This window comes from Chiloscyllium plagiosum, chromosome 34, assembly GCF_004010195.1.
Source record: "Chiloscyllium plagiosum isolate BGI_BamShark_2017 chromosome 34, ASM401019v2, whole genome shotgun sequence".
Lineage (NCBI taxonomy): Eukaryota > Metazoa > Chordata > Chondrichthyes > Orectolobiformes > Hemiscylliidae > Chiloscyllium > Chiloscyllium plagiosum.
In genome coordinates, this window is record NC_057743.1 from 22,162,743 (window position 1) to 22,180,987 (window position 18,245).

At 40.9% G+C, this 18,245-nt stretch overlaps 1 protein-coding gene across 3 annotated transcripts in view; it reads right to left on the reverse strand.

Moving 5' to 3' along the window:
• The window catches only part of pusl1 (pseudouridine synthase like 1), an 88,563-nt gene that overhangs the window by 58,707 nt on the left and 11,611 nt on the right, over positions 1-18,245 (reverse strand). For all 3 annotated transcript variants that reach the window (XM_043675830.1, XM_043675832.1, XM_043675831.1), the window contains exon 3: positions 9,739-9,926. In XM_043675830.1, coding sequence (XP_043531765.1) covers positions 9,739-9,926 — 188 coding nt within the window. The remainder of the gene's footprint in view (positions 1-9,738; positions 9,927-18,245) is intronic.

Here is an 18,245-nt window from a genome sequence, read left to right on the forward strand (position 1 = left end):
ACATCATACTCACAGGCACCAATCCAAGCCCTAAGTTCATCTGCCTTACCAACTATATACTCCTTGCATTGAAGCATATGCATTTTAGGCCACCAGTTCTTTTGAGTTCATCTGCTCTCTGCCTATTCTTCCCCTCATTAAAGCTAACTTCATGATTCTTAAAGTGATGATCACTGTAGCTCACTGATTTCTCAGTTGGACTCAGGGTCTTTCTTGGTTGTTTTGGGTTTTAACATTCATTTCACTCAGCATTTTGGAATGGGTTTGTTCTGCTCTTACAACAGAAAATTTGAGATAGCAACCCTACAGAGAAAGGGGAGAGAGAAAAATTAATGCAGCTAATTTCTGGAGGTCTTCTTGTTTCACTCCCCTCACAGAATCTGTGTTAAACTGAATTTGACCAGACAGTTGTTGCAATGCTGAGTTCTCCTGAACCCACAAGAAATAGTGCTAACTTGTAAATGCCTCAAGAAGTAACAAAATCTCATATGCACTAGTGAGCTTTGCTTGTTTTTTCCAAAGCTGCAAACATATACTCGTGCATTCTCCTCTTTTCAAAGCAGTGTCAATTTTTCCTCATTCTGTCCATATCCCAAAAGTGATCTCTTACATGAAACAGCCAACAAAATGGACATGGGATTTCCATGCATCAAGGGAGAGCTGAGCTTGATATCATTTGGAGACAGAATTTATGATTTAGCAATTCAGGAGAGTAGAATTAGAAAGAAACAAAATGAACTGTTCTTTCAGAGAGTCCACAGGCTGAATGGCCTCCTTCTGAGCTGTAACAATTTTGCAATTGTGAGATATTAGGCTAATTAGAGTATTTCCAAAATTGGTCAGCAGTGGGGGGAGAAGTTCAAATGTGAGCACAGAGAGGGCCTCTGGATCTAAGAGCAACAACAACAACTTGCATTGATAAAGCACCTTTAATCTAATAAAAGTTCCCAAAGGCACCATCACAGAACGATCAGCAGATGTTCCAGCATTTGTGTCAAAGTAATTTCTGCAAACATTGAATTCAGTATTTTGCTAATTCCGGGATGTGTCCCTTTGGTTCCCAGCTGTTATTTATTAGAATTTGAACATTGACTTCTAACAAACATTAACTGTTGATAAGCAGACCTTGTTGGGTTTCCTGAGGCACTTTCAAGGAAGTAGATGTTGACAATAATGAGGTGTGATTATCCCACAAATGGCAACTTGGCTGCAGATCAAATTTTAATTTAAATCTGATTTTTATGGATTTGTGTCACCCAAAGTTATTCAGGAATATGGGACAAGGACAGGTATTGGAAGCTTGGTTGCCACAATCTCATTGAAGGGTTCAGAAGGCTCAATATTAAAGGCCATCACCCCTCCTCAGGATGGACAGGAGATTGTTGGTAGCGCATGTTAAGAAATGAAATAAAGGAGAGCGTGTCCCCACTCTGTTACGTACGTGCCTGCTGCCATTTTTTCTAGCTGTAGATTTCAAGGTATTTGAGCATCAGAGAGATGGGATTCCTCACCAACATAGTGAACCTAGGCTCCCACAGTAAAGTTGAAAGTGTGATTTAAAGTTGACGCTTGCTGCAGTGGATTTCTTTGACTCAGGAATACTGGCAATGGAAGGAAGTTGGGAGCTGTTGGCCCTTCAGATCAAGTGTCTTTGACAATCCTCCTTGTGTGCGGAAGAGCAGGACTTTCAGACCCAGGGGCCCTTCACTGCTTTTGTCTCTTCTCTGTCAACCAAAATCTTTCTCCAGCTCCATCCAATAGCTAGGTTCCGCCAGACCCAATGGCCTCTATTTCTGACCTATCATCTTACCCATAGATTGAGTTGCAAATTTTTAAAAGTCACTCATGGTATGTGGGCTTTGCTGGCTGGGCCAGCATTTGGTCGCTATCCCTAATTGCACTGGAACTGTGAATTGCAAGGCCATTTCGGAGGGTCTGGAGACATGTGACGGCCAGGTAAGAATGGTAGGTTGCCTTTTCTGAGATTAATGATGGTTCCCAGATGGAGTCAACTCTCCAACTAAACTGTGCGGCTGCTCCCAGAGTCATTCATTACCTGTCTGACCAGTGTATGGCTGGAGAAATAAGAGAGAACATAGGCCATTGCCTCCCCAGATTTTCTCCAGAAACTTCACCTTATAGTTGAATCTTTTACCATTTAGTTTCACCAACACATGACAGGCAGGAATTCCCACTCTATTCCACATCCTTTGTTTGTTGACCCCCAGCTCTCTCCACCTGCTGTACAATTTTTCTTTTTAACACAATAACTGCCAATACATCATCACATGTACATACAGACCAAGATGTGCCCATGCAGTTACAACTTACGAGGGAAGCCAAGACAGAAGTTTCGGTTCTCACATAACCAGGTTTCAAAAGTGCTGAGACGATTCCATTGCTGATATGGCTTAATCCTACAAATCATCTTTACTTTGGATATCCTTTCTTAATATCCAAACCAAAACAGTACATTGCTGTGGCCTAATCAATACAGAGTCAATACCTCCTCACTTTTGTATTCAAAATTCAGAACCTGATTTGACCTTAAGCCATGTCTTACCCCAATTCTGCCTGTAAATATGCATGTCTGTTCCTTTAGATATCTGTTCTTCCATTCCAATTAAAAAGTTATGACTCAGGGTATATTTCCAGACCCTTGCCTTCTTTGTAAAATATATCACTTTGCATTCGTTTGCATTGCATTGTAATCCCTGGGCCCGCCACACACCTCGTCAATATCCATTTCTCTCCATCCCCCCATGTACAGTGACCTTCTGCCTTTCAGTTTTCTGGGGTTCCATTGAAAAAAGGTTGAGATAAAAGGGTCCACTTGCATGATGGATGTTGATCAGCTTGACTCCCAATACCAAATCCCTGTTCAGTTAACTCCCCAAGCCAGGCAAGCTGTGAACCACACCCAGAGGTACAGGGATCAGTTAATTCTACCCAGGACTGCAGGGGTTGTGGAGACACAGAGTGAGTGCTTTAGAAATGGAAGAGTGAGCTTACAAGCTAACATTGCATAGGCAAATACCTGGGAGAACAGTGAAAAAGTCATATTAATAGTCATGCTATCGTTATTGTAAAACTAAAAAACATCAGTAGAAGCAATGGAGACAGGAGGAAAAACAGTTTTACAGAGCGAGTAGTCAGGATCTGAGTTGGATGAGGTAAGATACTCTTCCAGAAAGCCAGGGACACAACGAGCCAAATGGTCTCCGTCTGAGCTATAAATGTGCCATGACTATTCAAACATTACAATAAGCTGATATAAAGCATTTAATAAGCTGATATAAAGCATTTTTGTCTGATCTAACATTTGGTATCAAGGCTAATTTCATTTTGGTTTAAAAATGTTACCTGTTTTCAGGCATCTCTTGCTAAAGGATCTCTACATATATTTAGGGAGGTCTTCTGACGCATTGGCTGGTGTCCCTGCCTCTGAGCCAGAAGTAGTGGGTTCCATAAAAGGGCATCAACTTGTAAATCATTCCAATGCAAGCCAACGACAGACAAAAAGTTGAGAGACATTTTGAATCAACTATTTAATGGAAAGAAATTGGGGCCTCTACCATCATTATCCATGGCCCAAGACTATAACATGGCTGTAAAAGTCTATGTTGTCACAACGGCTTGAATTGACCACAATCTGTAAGATACCAACATGCACAATTAACTAACTAGTATGCGCTTTTGCTCAATCTCACTTCCAACATTATAATGTAGAAAAAGTTACTTTATTAGCAAAGTAATGGTCTAAATTTTGTCCAACTATTCAGCTAAGGCTGGATTTCTGGCCTGACACCAAGTTGAATGTTTCTAGTTGAATTAATGCAAGCCCCAAACTTGCTTGGCTCATCCTCAATGCTGAATGAAGTTGTATTGAAATAAAAGCCAAGAAAGAAAAGCAACGCCAAGAAAACAAAATCAATCAATACTAACATGTGTTTGTAATTATACAATACACTATGGTCAATTCCTCTTTTAGTAAGAGATCAAGTCCTATCTCTGATCAACTGAAGTTAGTTGAGCTTGACTGAGGACATGGGGTCAGAACTCCATATTGGAATAGCTAGAGGGTGAGAAATAATTTGGATTTTGATTGATTGATAGAGACTGCAAAAAGCACAGGTCTCACAGGTTGGAGCAAGCTCATGTATCAAATGAATCAAAATCTTTAGCGCCATAGATCAAGTTGAGTAATGACTAGATCATAGTTTTTAAAGGAAATTTTGTTTTTTTAAGATTACTTACAGTGTGGAAACAGGCCCTTTGGCCCAACAAGTGCACACCGACCCGCTGAAGCGCCAGCCACCCAGACCCGTTCCCCTACGTTTACCCCTTCACCTAACACTACGGGCAATTTAGCACGGCCAATTCACCTAACCTGCACATTTTTTTTGGACTGTGGGAGGAAACCGGAGCACCCGGAGGAAACCCACGCAGACATGGGGAGAATGTGCAAACTCCACACAGTCAGTCGCCTGAGGCAGGAACTGAACCTGGGTCTCTGGCACTGTGAGGCAGCAGTGCTAACCACTGTGCCACCGTGCCGCCCATACCACTGTGCCACCGTGCCGCCCATCCAGCATTGAATTGACTAAGTCAGTAAATACATCACCCAGCATTGGTTCCCAACTACACAGTCCAGATAGATCCCAGTTTCCACCATCAGTTCATGCTGAGACCTCATCACAGACTGGGTCTGACAATTAATTTCAGTACCATTAGTTAGCGGAGGTAGAAGTCAATCAGATTTCCCAGACCTGACCATTCACTATAGAATTCTAAGAAATGCAAATCATAAATTTTGATCAAATATTTTGTTACACTGGACTACACTACAATGGATACAATGGTAACACAGTTATTGGTACTAGACTAGCAATTCAGAGGATCTGAATTCAAGTCCTATAACAACAAGTTGTAAAGAATGTTTTCTTACTTAGGCATTGTTCCTTTGGTTTTGTGTGGGACAATGGGCAGCAAGAATCCATTACTGACTTTGGATCCAATGCAATCTCTTTCACTCCAGCTCAGGTTTTGTCCTGCTCTTGAAAGTCCTCCTAAAAATGCACCGAAATAGACCTTCTTTGGTCAGTTCCGTCATCATCTTCCTTCCGGTGATGTCCAATTTACTCTGGTAAGATGTCCATCAGGAAGCAACCACACGTCTTGTCAGTCTCAGGTGTTCCTCTGTCACAATATCCTATGGGTGCTCCAATACTTCTTTGTTGGTGATATTGTCTCTCCATGTGAAGCCCAGGATCTTACACAGGCTACACATGTAGAATTTACAGGATGCCACCAGAAAAATGTCCATGAAAAGACCAGGCTAACTAACATCCAGGGAAGGAATTCATCTGTCCTTTTCAGCTTGAGCCAACTAGAATCGGCAATGGTTCATTTTCTTGGAACAAGCTTCCCACATGTCAGGAAAATAAAGATGTTCTTCCATGACCCAAAACGAAAATATTGTCACTAGTGCAAATAGTAATAAGTTTAAATTAGGATGAATTGTGAATAGGACCTAAATTGTTAACGCCCATGTGGTTAATGATTGAATTTTCCTTTGGTATAACAATGTCTATGTATTTAATATAATAAAGCATCTGAGGTTGCACCTAATCAGACTGTGCATTCACATAGAGAACACTAAAGTCTCACAACTGAAAGCTGAGATGCTTCATGACATAATTGAACTAGAAGGATGGAATTTTTATGTATTGACCTAGGGAACACGGGTGATCAGGAAGGGTCAAGCAGCAAGCTTTAGTGGAGTCAGGAGAAGCTGCTCAGCATCTCCCTGCTCACGGTGAAGTATCTTACCTGTTCTAAATAAAAATTTGTTTGGTGAAGGCTTCCAGCAATGCTACTGGATGGGCTCCATATAGATCACGCATTCTGGCATCAGCAGCTTAGCTGTTCCAATAGGGAGCCTCAAATTGATGCTATCCCTTCTGCCGATTTGAACCTGCAACGGGCCTAAATGCTTCAGGTACATAGCCTTGGCATCTCTCAAATTCTTCTTGACCAGTATGCCTTCCTGCATACGATGAACATGCATGCCACACTCACCATGTTGGATGTGGTTAGCACTGCTGCCTCACAGCGCCTGAGACCTGGGTTCAATTCCTGCCTCAGGCGACTGACTGTGTGGAGTTTGCACGTTTTCCCCGTGTCTGCGTGGGTTTCCTCCGGGTGCTTCGGTTTCCTCCCACAGTCCAAAGATGTGCAGGGTCAGGTGAATTGGCCATACTAAATTGCCCGTAGTGTTAGGTAAGGGGTAAATATAGGGGTATGGGTGGGTTTCGCTTTGGCGGGTCGGTGTGGACTTGTTGGGCCGAAGGGCCTGTTTCCACACTGTAATCTAATCTAATCTAATTCCTGTTGCCACAAGGTTTGCACCAAAACAAAGGCCCGTGCTATTGAGTTCCTTGATCATAGTCCTAACATTGCTCTAAGGGTTTTAATAACTGTTCAGTCAATTCTTAATGGCATTAAAAACCTTATACCATAAATTGCAAACATCTTTCACCACAATAACATTCCCAAAGTTCTTCGCATCCAATGAGGTATTTTCAAAGTGTGGAACACCAAGATGTGCACTGCAAGGGTCCACTAACAGCAAAAAGGGCAAACAACGCCCATCAGCCATGATTGAGCCATGATGGCGGAGTGGACTCAATGGGCCAAATGGCCTTACTTCCGCTCCTATGTCTTATGGTCTTAACCAGATCAGTTTTTTAGGGGGGAGGTGATGTGGGTTGAGAGGAAAATGTCAACCTCAACTATGGAAAAGTCGAGATTGAAAAAATACCTGTTTTTTTCCCCTGAGTTGAAAAAATATCCCTGCTGTGCTTCCAGATAACATTATGGGATATTTTATATCTACCCCCAAGAAAGCAACAGGAAATTTAGTGTAATGGAAGACAGCAACTTCGAGAATACAGTTCTCCCGCACTGCACTGTAGTGTCAGCCAAGATTACGTGCTGAAATCTTTTAAGTGTGACTTGAATCTTTGACTCTGATTCAGAAGCAAGAGTACCATTGTCCAACCTACATGCCAATTAGGGGTGGTGCTTCGATTCTAATACAGTTTCCAACAAATGGTCATTGTATCAAGTTTAAAAATGTAAACTTCTCTTCCAATCCTGTAACAAAATGCTTGTAAATTTTATTGCTGTCGATTTTGGAATGAGAGTATAACTTTCAACTGGCTTAATTCTCAGAGTCAACGTATTGATTAGGATGCATTAGAGAAAAAAAAAATCCACACAGACTCATCAGTTACTGTAATAATTGTAAAGATATTACTGGAAGGTCTGGCAGAGAGCCAAAGTTTTCAATGCAGTTTGGCAATCACCAACTGTTCTCACATATACTGCCTCTGTTCACCATACCCCATAGAATGAACCCTGACGTTTGATCTTTATTGATTCTTTGAAAAACAATTTGATGGCATTGAAGATTTTGCCATGGCCCAGGTAACTTTGTGAACTATCCTCTGTTGCCTATGCCCTCTTGTTAGAAGAGTCTTCATTCATCATGCTGTTGGCTGTTCCTCACAGCTCACCACAGAAAAAATTGGATTTTTAGTCTCACTTCAGTGACCATAGTTTGGATGATAACACCTATTAAAAATATTTGACAAAGCACCAGAAGTCATTCAGCTTTCTGATTGCAATACATGCTCAACCTTGCATCCGCTGGTTAAATCCTTTGGCAGTCACCTACCCTGATGACTCATTTATACCAGAATGGAACTGAATCAAGCTAAGGTCCCTGGGTTAATACTGGCCTACTGTGATTCAGCAGCAGCAGATAATCAATCAAACCCTGCATGAGGGAGGAAAATTAGCCAAAGATTCTGCTTGTGATTCCTACACAGCCATTCTTTGCTAGAAAGGCACCTAATGTGAGCACAAGTTAGGAATTGACTGTGGTGCCCCAACTGTCAAACAACCAGATAAACTTCATTATTCGGGTTTACACACAAGAAAAGACAACTTGGGAGAGGAAGTGAAGAGATACCACTGACCTTGAAACTAAAGCCCAGCAAGGGTCATGCAGGAGAGGCTCTGTGATCTTTCACATTTGGAAATTAAGGGTTCAAGCTTTCTTGCTGCTTATGATGAACAGAACAATAATGTACAGGAGGACATTCAGCCCATTGTGCAGATGTTGGGTATTTGAAAAGGCAATCCAATTAGCCTCATTTATCTGTGCTTTCATCATAGTATTTTGTTTTATTTTTTATATATACATTCTATTCCCTTTTGCTTTGGCTTCTTGAACTTGCCTCCACCACTGTTACAGGTACTTCCTCCATGACATGCTTCTTAAAAATGTGGGACATAGAAGTGGACCTAACACTTCAGCTCAGGCTTAATCAGCCACTTATAACATGTGCACATTATTTTCTTGCCAGATTGCTAATCTTTTAAACTCTCTGTTTCAGCATGATATGCATTCAGAAAGATTAAAAGAATGACTTTAAAAACAGTTGCCTCACTGTTACTTAACGAATTTCCAAAACACTTGAACTGCTGTGCAGACATATGAGTCCTTAGTTCAGTAAAGATTTTAAAATGTTTCTTCCAAATGCACTTTTGCAGACAAAGAAAACAGCCAAGCTGAAGACTGCAGCATCAAATGTTGAACAGACATTTTCAGATATCATCCAGAGAGAAACAGGGACATGTAATGCAGTAGCCCAGTAATCAATTCCGCAAATCATTGTTGTTCTCAGGATTTTAATCAATTAAAAATCCATGGGCACCCCCTCTCTGGTAAATAACAGGCAATTTAGGATTGATACAAAGACTGGCTACATTCAAGTCTTGTCTGTCCAATTCTATCCTTTTTAAATGGTGTAACGAATGTTGATTGAAGTTTGCTCATTAAAAATAACATTTCATCAGAGCAGTAGTGTGTTATTCCAGTGAACAGACATTGTACATTCATTCTTGCAACTGTGATATTGATCCATCTGGGAAAAATTGTAATTTTCTTCAAGCCAGTCAGAACTCAATAACTGATGAGATTTATTTGTTTGTTAAGGCAATTCAAGATTCTGCAAAGAAAGGCGAACACTTCAGATTTTGAAACACTTTTGAACACCATTCTACTTGTAAGGATGAACTTAAAATTATTGATCAGTATCTGTCCATTATTGCTGAGCAAAGTAATCTCTTGAATTGGACACCAGATTACAAGTAGGATCATAACTTTGAGAAGGGTGCAGGAACCATTTGTGGGGGTGTGGATAGGCTTTTGATACAATATCACCTTCCTTGCACCAGCGTCGGGAATCTGTGGTGTATTAAGGACTGATGTGGTTTTCAATCTTGACTGATCAAACTTTATTGGTAGGTCGACGGCTTATTTCATATTATTTAAACTTGTATTAACATTGTATTCAAAAGGAAAGCATCATTCAATTGACAACTTTTCTTGCAAAAACCTTTAAATTTTGTTGAAGTGTATCTCTGTTTTGCTTTTTGTTATTATTGGCAATTGAATTATAAGTACTATAATTCTCGGTAGCATTTTTCACTAAATTTAAAGTAAAAAGTTCCTGGTTATTAAGTTTGCTGACACTGATCTAAGAATATTACAGACGAAGAAAGCAGCTTCTTCAGAAACCATTACTACACCTGGAATTCAATCTATATCAATTTGCTTTAGTGATGGCTTTTGCACAATCAAGTCAGCCTACCTTTTGAACTAACCTGATCGGCTCGGGTTTCAAATGGAAGTTAAGTGCGTTGACAAGCAGCTCTGCTGAAAATGGTGGCTTTCCTTCCTTTCTCTGAATGTCAAGGTGAGCAGAATTACACAGAGCATGAACACCACTGTCCGTACGACTGGAGATCGCAATATTGACTTCATTAACTGGCCGGAGGTTCTGCACTGCGTTCTAGTATTTGTGGAAAACAAAGTTCAGTAAGTTGCAGCACAACATCCAGTCCACTAACATCTCTGTACTAGAAAACAAGATCAAGGGCTGTGGTCCAGCTTGCCACACGCGTTCAAGATTGAAGCGAGTTAACATATGGCAACATAAATCAGAAGGAAGGACTGGGTGACACCAAGCGGATTTTGAAAGCTTGATAATTAGTGAAAAACAACTTGGTAACTACTATCAGCAACAGTATCAAATAAGCACTTAAGCCTTAGTTCACAAAGCCTTGCTCTGCTATTTTATTGGAGGCTTTGAACATGTTAAAGACTCTGTAAAAAGGCAGGGAGAGCCACTTGACATGAAAATGTTTAAGGCTTTACACAGTCAAACTGTCAACTGTGATTTCTACAGTAAGAGGAGGTAAGGAGACCTACAGTTTGAGGTTAAGGAAAGATGTTAGAGGAAAAGAATGTGTGGTGTCACCTCACCAGGGCTCCCCTGCTACGTTCCAAGCTGAAAAGTGAGATTGGGAAATGAAGCAATGTTCTGTGAAGGTTTTCCAAGTGGCAATACTTACTGAAAGATGGTGTTCACCAGAACCTTTCTCTCAGCAGAAAGGCAATGCAACTTGAGGAACCCTTAAAGCTGGAAAATGGTGGTATAATTGCCTATAATTCTAAACAGGCTGCACATTTGTTTAAACATATAAAACACCAACTTCTCTTCACACACAAACTTTGTTTTCGATTTCTCTCTTGACATTCAACTAAAACTTTAAAGAAGCCAGATGGATGACTTCAAATGTAATTTTATTAAAACAGCTTTTCTTTAAACAGATGCTTTTATTAGACTGAATGCAGAGAACGTCATGAACCAGTCTACAGCTTCACTCTAAGGCAAAGAAAACTGCAGCAATTTTGCCAAAAGAAGAAGCATTTGCATGGTTTGCCAGGCTTCTGTATCCACTTTTCATGGAGAATGGAAAATACTTGGAAGAAGAGAAGCAAATCAAATATTCATGACTGACATATGTCTTTGTATTTTTCTCTCCCTGTAGTGTAGTAGACATATTGCTGTAATTATTGGGTTTGGAAGGTACTATGAAAAATGCTCTCTTGCTCCACAAAGGTTTGTCAGGCCATCTTCATCCAAGTATTTGGTGACAACATTGCAGGAAACTTTGTTCAAGTTGCTCATCTGAAGGACCCCATCCAGCTTTTGGTCCATAGCAGGGCATGACCCTGAAGGCAGAATTTTACAGACTGTGGGTGGGGGTTAAAAGGTTGGTGGGGCAGCAGTAAAGCACTGGCAGCAATATTGGGGTGGTATATTGAGTAGTCCCACTGCTGAGGACACTCCCCATCTCGCTGAATGGAGAATGGCAGCCAAATTTAAATAACTAATGACCTCATTAAAGGTGACATTTCCCCCTGGACGTTAGCATTTTCATTTCCAAAAACAGTTAGAAATAATTGTGAATGACACATACTTGTCCAACTCATCTTGTATACTTTAACTGGAGCTCGAGTACTGCTCAAGAGACTCATAGAGTCATAGAGATGTACAGCACGGAAACAGACCCTTCGGTCCAACCCGTCCATGCCGACCAGATATCCCAACCCGATCAAGTCCCACTTGCCAGCACCCGGCCCATATCCCTCCAAACCCTTCCTATTCATATACCCATCCAAATGCCTTTTAAATGTTGCAATTGTACCAGAAGCCCAGGAGAAGGTCCTGTTATTTATTCCCCTCACAGTAATATCAGATCAATGATTTAATATTCCACAGGTGGCACGTCCTCCAGATTTGCAACGTACATTGTAAATTCAAGCCCTGGAAGAGGGGCTCAAATTATTGGTTGAAGGACATGAGTGCCAAACTTGAGAAGAGTAAGAGAAAATGAGATACATTTTAATCTTAAAGCAGGCAATTGCTAAAGCCTTCTGGCAATACATGGCCACACAAATATAAGAACTGTGCATGTGTACAACACATGCAAGCGTCACTGGACTGAACTCCAATCTGTGACTGGGCAGCTCAAGTTTCGGATTTTTCTTTTATTGAGATCCCTGTTTTTTTTTCATTGGCACTGCTCCTAAACACACAGCAGTTCCACATCCCAAGAACAAAGACTTTCTGTTGAAAGACATGAAATAATTGGAAGACACGCACAAATCAACACGTGATATCAAGGTTTGATTTCACAGTAAATGTTGAGAGTGGGGAAAGGGGAGGTTTCTATAGGCAGTCAGGCTCTGTCCTGGAAAGGTTCTTGAAGCAGCTCACTTGTGACAGCCTAGATTAAGGGCCACTGAGTCATCAAAGCTCAGCCACAAATTTAAAAAAAAAGTGGACGATGCTGGAAATACATTTTCGGTTTATCATCTGACAGAATAATCAGGTTGACACTCTTAGAATGGCTTTGCTAATAGCCCTGCCATACATGCCAAGTGATTGTAATGCAACCCTGTGTGTTCAGTGCAGCTTTTGTTTCATTTCCTTATGGTTGCCTCACAACACAGACTGTTAAATTACTACAAACCCAGGTAACAATGTGGAATATTATAGCTGGAATTAGTGGTGCTCGAGAGAGTTACTGAGGCACGAACACCAGCAACTGTCACAATTTCAGCAACACCATGGTTCTTTAGAGAAACCTACCTGGATGCAAGGGAATGGTGATGAGTGAAATTTAGCCTCATTTCATTAATCAGCAAAGAGGAAGACATTTATTTCCTATTCTGTCATGTTTCAGAGTGGGGGAGCAGAATTATTCACCTACAGATTACTCTCCAATACAAATATGTAGGACAAAAATTAAGCCTTTATAAAACACAACAGAGGCCTATGCTGGAGTATAATTCTGAACACCACAGTTGTAATAACCCCTACCAGACCCAAGAAGAATCCCTAATTAATCTCCCTGTGGAGCTCATTGACTATGTGTTCCCTTGGTAACATGGTCTTTAAGGCAGAACCAGAGAAGGGCATGTGAAACATTCTAAGACTGGGACTAGCCTATATATGCCATAAGGAATGGCTTTATTTTAAACGATAAATGGTGTTCCTTTTTAGTTGGGCTTCCGGAGTTTTACATTGGTAACAAGAATAAAGTATCAGACCTTCCAAAGAACCCACTAAGATTGTGAAGAGGAAGTATTGGAAATGATGTGGATTTGGAGGATTGGCTCCGGGACACCAAAAGAATGAGATACGTTTGGCAAGCAAATGGAATAAAAGGGGATCATTAACTAAAAGTAATTTTCCTGACTTCTGTGGGGTTCCTGCTTTCAGCATCAGAAAGAGGTTATCTTACCAGGCAAACCCAGAGTCAAAATCCTTTGACAAACTGAGATATGGTATTAGACCACTATGTCCCCAAATCATATGTTAAATTGCAGTGTTACATGTTTAACATGGCAAATAGACCTCCTAGGGAACCAGTTACTAAACTCTTGTTGAGACTGCAGAAATTGACGAAATGCTGATTATGGGTCAGCACTTCAGGGGAAAAAGTACAGGATTGTTTATAGTTTGTGGAATTAATAATATTGCGACCTAAAGGAAGCTCTGACTAAACCAGATCGGACTTCAAGAAAGTCACAGAACAGGCCTTTTCCCATGAAAATGCAGAGAAAACGGACACAGGAGCTTCAGGGGTCCATAGACAGGACTTTTTCCAACCTTGGGCGACACCCATCTCTCAGAGCCCAATGGACAATATTCCAGCTCCTTTTTGTTGCCAAGGAAGGGTACTTGGAGTTGAGTCCACAAGGTTCCAGACTTGGTTAGGAAGTTTCTCTACAATACAGCGAGGAGGAAGAACATCCATGCTGTCTTCGTAGTCATAGAGCTCACCCTAGACAAATGTTACCAAAGCAGGAGAAATGTGACTGCTCAGGCCAAAAGGACAAAGCCACCTCAAATAAATAAATAATTTGCTTTGCAAATGGATCAGCCCAAGGATGAGGAATTGATGACAGCTAAATTACATCACTTCTCCCATAATGGCCCCAATTAAGATAAAACTCCAAGGAAATGACCACACTCACGATATGGAGGTAGACATAGGTGCTATATATCTATTGCTGGGCAGCAAACCTTTAGAAAACTCCAATGAGGCATCTTGCCTATGAAAAACCAAGGCTAAATTGGTCACATGCACTGGGGTGCTCTTAAGTATTATCAGGACCACCGTAACCCTTGTTACGGGCAAGCAGCAGTCAGTCTTAATTCCCTTAATGGTAGAACAAGGGCCAGTTTCTAACATTTTGGGAAGGGACTAGCGATGCAAAATCCTCCCGGTTCTTGAAAATGGGCACTGGCGATCTAGATTAAGTAATTGGGAAGTATTCTGCAGTGTTTCAAGGGTAAGACAAATGGCAGTGAGACCACAACTATGTAGAACCAAAGGCCTGACTTAACTATTTCAGGGTATGACCAGTCTCCTATGTCCTATGAGCCAAAGTAGATTGGATCGTGGGGAGGATCTTAGCCTCAAAAACTCAAAGCAATTTGCCGAATGGACTGCATCCATTGTCCTAATTGTGAAACCTGACAACTTGGTCTGTTTCTGTGAGGTTACGAGTTGTCAGTAAACAGAACATCGTGTTTAGTCAGATACTCTACGTCACACATCGAAGACTTTCACAAAAAGCTGGCTGGAAGTCACACATTTCTACATTGAATACGAGCCATGGCTACCTCTAACTGAACTTGAGGGGGTCATCCAGGAAGTCCACCACCATAAATACTCACAAAAGAACTGGACAACTGCACTCACTCACCGTCTTGAGGTGACTTCAGCTTGTGCCATCTTTCAAAGGGTAATGAAGAACATCCGCTAAGCAGTGCCCAGCCTGTCTGGATGGCATTTTAATCTCAGGAGCTACTGTAAAGGCAAATATGGAGAGCGTGGAAAAGATCTTAGGGCATTTTCTGAGGGTGGCATTTGGCTAAAAAAGGGAAAAACGTGTGTTCCAGGTAATGGAGATCACGTACTTCAGGTACAGAGTCGACAAGGATGAATTATACCCTGTCAAAGAGAAGGTGAAAGGAACACAATGGAATTGACATTTTTCCTATGTTTCAAAAATTACCAGACGGAGATGTGGTCCACATAAGGCACTTTGGTGAAATCCCAGAGCTGTCCTTTAAAATCAAACAGAACCAGTATTGTACACAATCAAAACCAAGAAGATCACAAAAACAGAAGAACACAACCACCTCCAGCAGGAACCCTCCGCAGAGGCGCGCTTTTCTGTCCCCACCAGTCTGTGATCAGACCGAGAAAGCTACAGGAATGGGGCCATGTGCAAAGAGACACATCATCACAGCAGCAAGGTTATTCCAACAGTTGAGGAAGGATTTCATAGCCAGGGAAAGAAGACTTTGTACAATAAATTATATTTCTGTTCTGTGAAAGATAGGAACATTGGAAATTGGCATGGGAGTAGGCCATTAACCTCCCACTAAGTTTACAGAAGGATCACTCTAACGTGCAGCATTGTTGTATCTTTCCACCAGCGCCTAAAGAATTTGTACTGAACCCTGAGCGGTGTAGATTGGTTGTGCAGGAATATTGGCTTATTCTGAATCTATTTAACCCATTCATATACAATAAATACTTAACATTTGTACAACACGTGAATCGTCATTTACAATAATTCCTTGCAAAATGAAATAAAAAAGGAAAATTTTGTGATTATACTTCCTTGCATGATGATCATCAGAAGTGGGAGTGTGCGTGTGCAGACGCTGATCAGTGAGGAGATTTTGTTCCTTGACGTTCACTGGCAGTGTCTCCAAGGACTGTCACTAGCCTTTTCCCAATCAGATTGAGTGCTGTCAAGTGAGGAAAATACGCTCACACTTGGAAATTGTTTGCATTCATTTTGTTTTATTTCATAGAATGTGAGCATCGCCTATTGCTCATCCCTCAGTAATATCGCACATGATCTCGCTCAACATTCATACTATTCCAGCTCCTCATTATAATAGCATTTGAATGCACAAAACCACCCATTGAGTTCTCCAATACTTGCTTAAGTCAGAAATATATCACTATTGAGAGCATATTACTGTATTAAATGCCTCACTTATGACCTGAATAAGCTAAATCTGAGCCCTATACTTTCCTTTTAAGGATTCTCAGAGCAAGGCAACAAGCTTTTGCTATTTATACTCAGTCCAACTGAGATAAGAATCAATAAATCACATTAAGAGCACTTTGAACAGCAGGACAAGATCTGATGATATAGCTCATATAATGTGACAACTCCATTGAGGGTTTTTTCATAGCAATTCTCCTTTTTTGAAAGAGAATGTTTTCATGTTTGAGTACTACCTCTTTAAAACAACACAAGACACGTCAAATCAATTCTTGAGTGAAGGACTCATCTTATTCTGTCCATTCAACAAAGCCCATTACTTGCAGGAAGTAGGAGATCCCCGAACATATTTGCTTAAACAAAAACGTGTCTATCAATGTATTACTGGTCTCATGAAAGACAACTGTCTCTGAACTATCACGTGATTCAGAGTGTTTGAGAAAAGAGTCCTGGCATTTGTGTTGTGTGCTGACATCCCATCGCTGAAATCACCACAATCTGTAAAACGGTAGATTTTCAATTTTTATAGATAGAACATAACAGCACAGTACAGGCCCTTCAGCCCTCGATGTTGCGCTGACCAGTCATACCAATCTGAAGCCCATCTAACCTACACTATTCCAAGTACGTCCATGTGCTTGTCCAATGACGACTTAAATGTACTTAAAAGTTGGCGAATTTACTACCGTTGCAGGCAAACTGACGTAAATCAGTTCCCACAACCCACATTGTTCAATATCTGTACCCCATGCAAATCCCCGCCAATTACCCTCTTCCTCACTTCACTAACAATTCTCTCTTTGGAGGTCTTCTGAAGTCTGAAGCACTAAACTCAGGAATGAGTTTGGGAAACACTAGTTAGGGGCCAGACCACATGCTGTTTCAGTATTGACCTCCTCCAAATCTATAGTCTTATAAGAGTTCATGAAGGGAAGTATAGTTTTTCACATGCTAAGCCGAACATTTTCAGAATATTCAAGAAAACTGGGTGATTTTACATTGAGGAAACAATGAAGGGGTAAAAAGCAGCATCGTACAAGGTTATTTGAAAGCTTTTTTGGGGGATCAAGTGTGCACATTCCAATCATCTTCCATCCCACTAACAAACTGGATAAAAGTTGCACTTCCTACTCATGTAACTGTCAGAGAATTTTCTCACAGGATCTCTGTTTCCAACATTTCAGATTAAAGGTCACGCTACAGGACAATATTTCCATTTTTAGGATGGATTGTGAACTTTATAGGGGCTCTACTGTTAATTGAATGATATGCATGCTCCACCTACTGTTAGATAAAGCCACTTCTGGCAAATTTACAAGCACACAAAAATACATTTGTGACATTATATCTAGTGTCACAGTTTGTTTCTGCCACTGTGCATGTAGTCCCAGGACCTGCCTCATGTCAGTAATGTGAATGCATATGACTACTCAGTTGGATACCTGCTGTCAAGTAAATGGCTTGAGTTGAATCCTTGCACTGCTCTGGTCTCTTATGTATTCCTGATTTTCATTACTCACCATAGTTGCACAGACCTTAAACTCAAGAATTCCCTCCTGCAATATCTCTGCTGCCATTTCTTTCTTTGGTCAATCTTTAAAACATGCACATTTCACTAATGTTGTAGTCACCTGGCCTATATCTCCTTATTTGGCTCAATCAAATGTTGTTAAGAAGCTCCTCTGAAGTGTCTTAGGGCATTTTACCAAGTTACAGGTGCCAAAAGTACAGCGTACAAGGAGGAAGCAATACTCTGCAAACTACTACAAAACTGAAAGAACTGCAGATACTGGAAAGTAAAAACAAAAACAAAAAAAAAACAGATTGCTAGAAAAGCTCAGCAGGTCTGAGAGCATCTGTGGTCAGAAATCTGTTAGTTAATGTTTTGGATCCAGTGATCCTTCCTCAGATCAGCGCAGTTGTTCAGTGTTAAATAATAAAGATAGATCTTGCTGCAAGAAAGAGGAAATAAAATCAAAAAGACAAAGGAGGAACCATACTAGCAAGTAAAGCGTATATTTGTGGAATCCACAACTGCAGTCTCAGATTCTTTGAGAAAAATGCCTGCTGTAGCTAGGAGTGCAACAGTGAGAGGGTACAATCATTTACTGTCCTTCGCCTTGAGGTTGGGGTACAGCTCTGCAGGCTTAAGGCACCTTCTGAAACACTGAACAAACTATGGAACCCTCTGGCCATAGAACTGGATAGTCGCTGCTAGGAC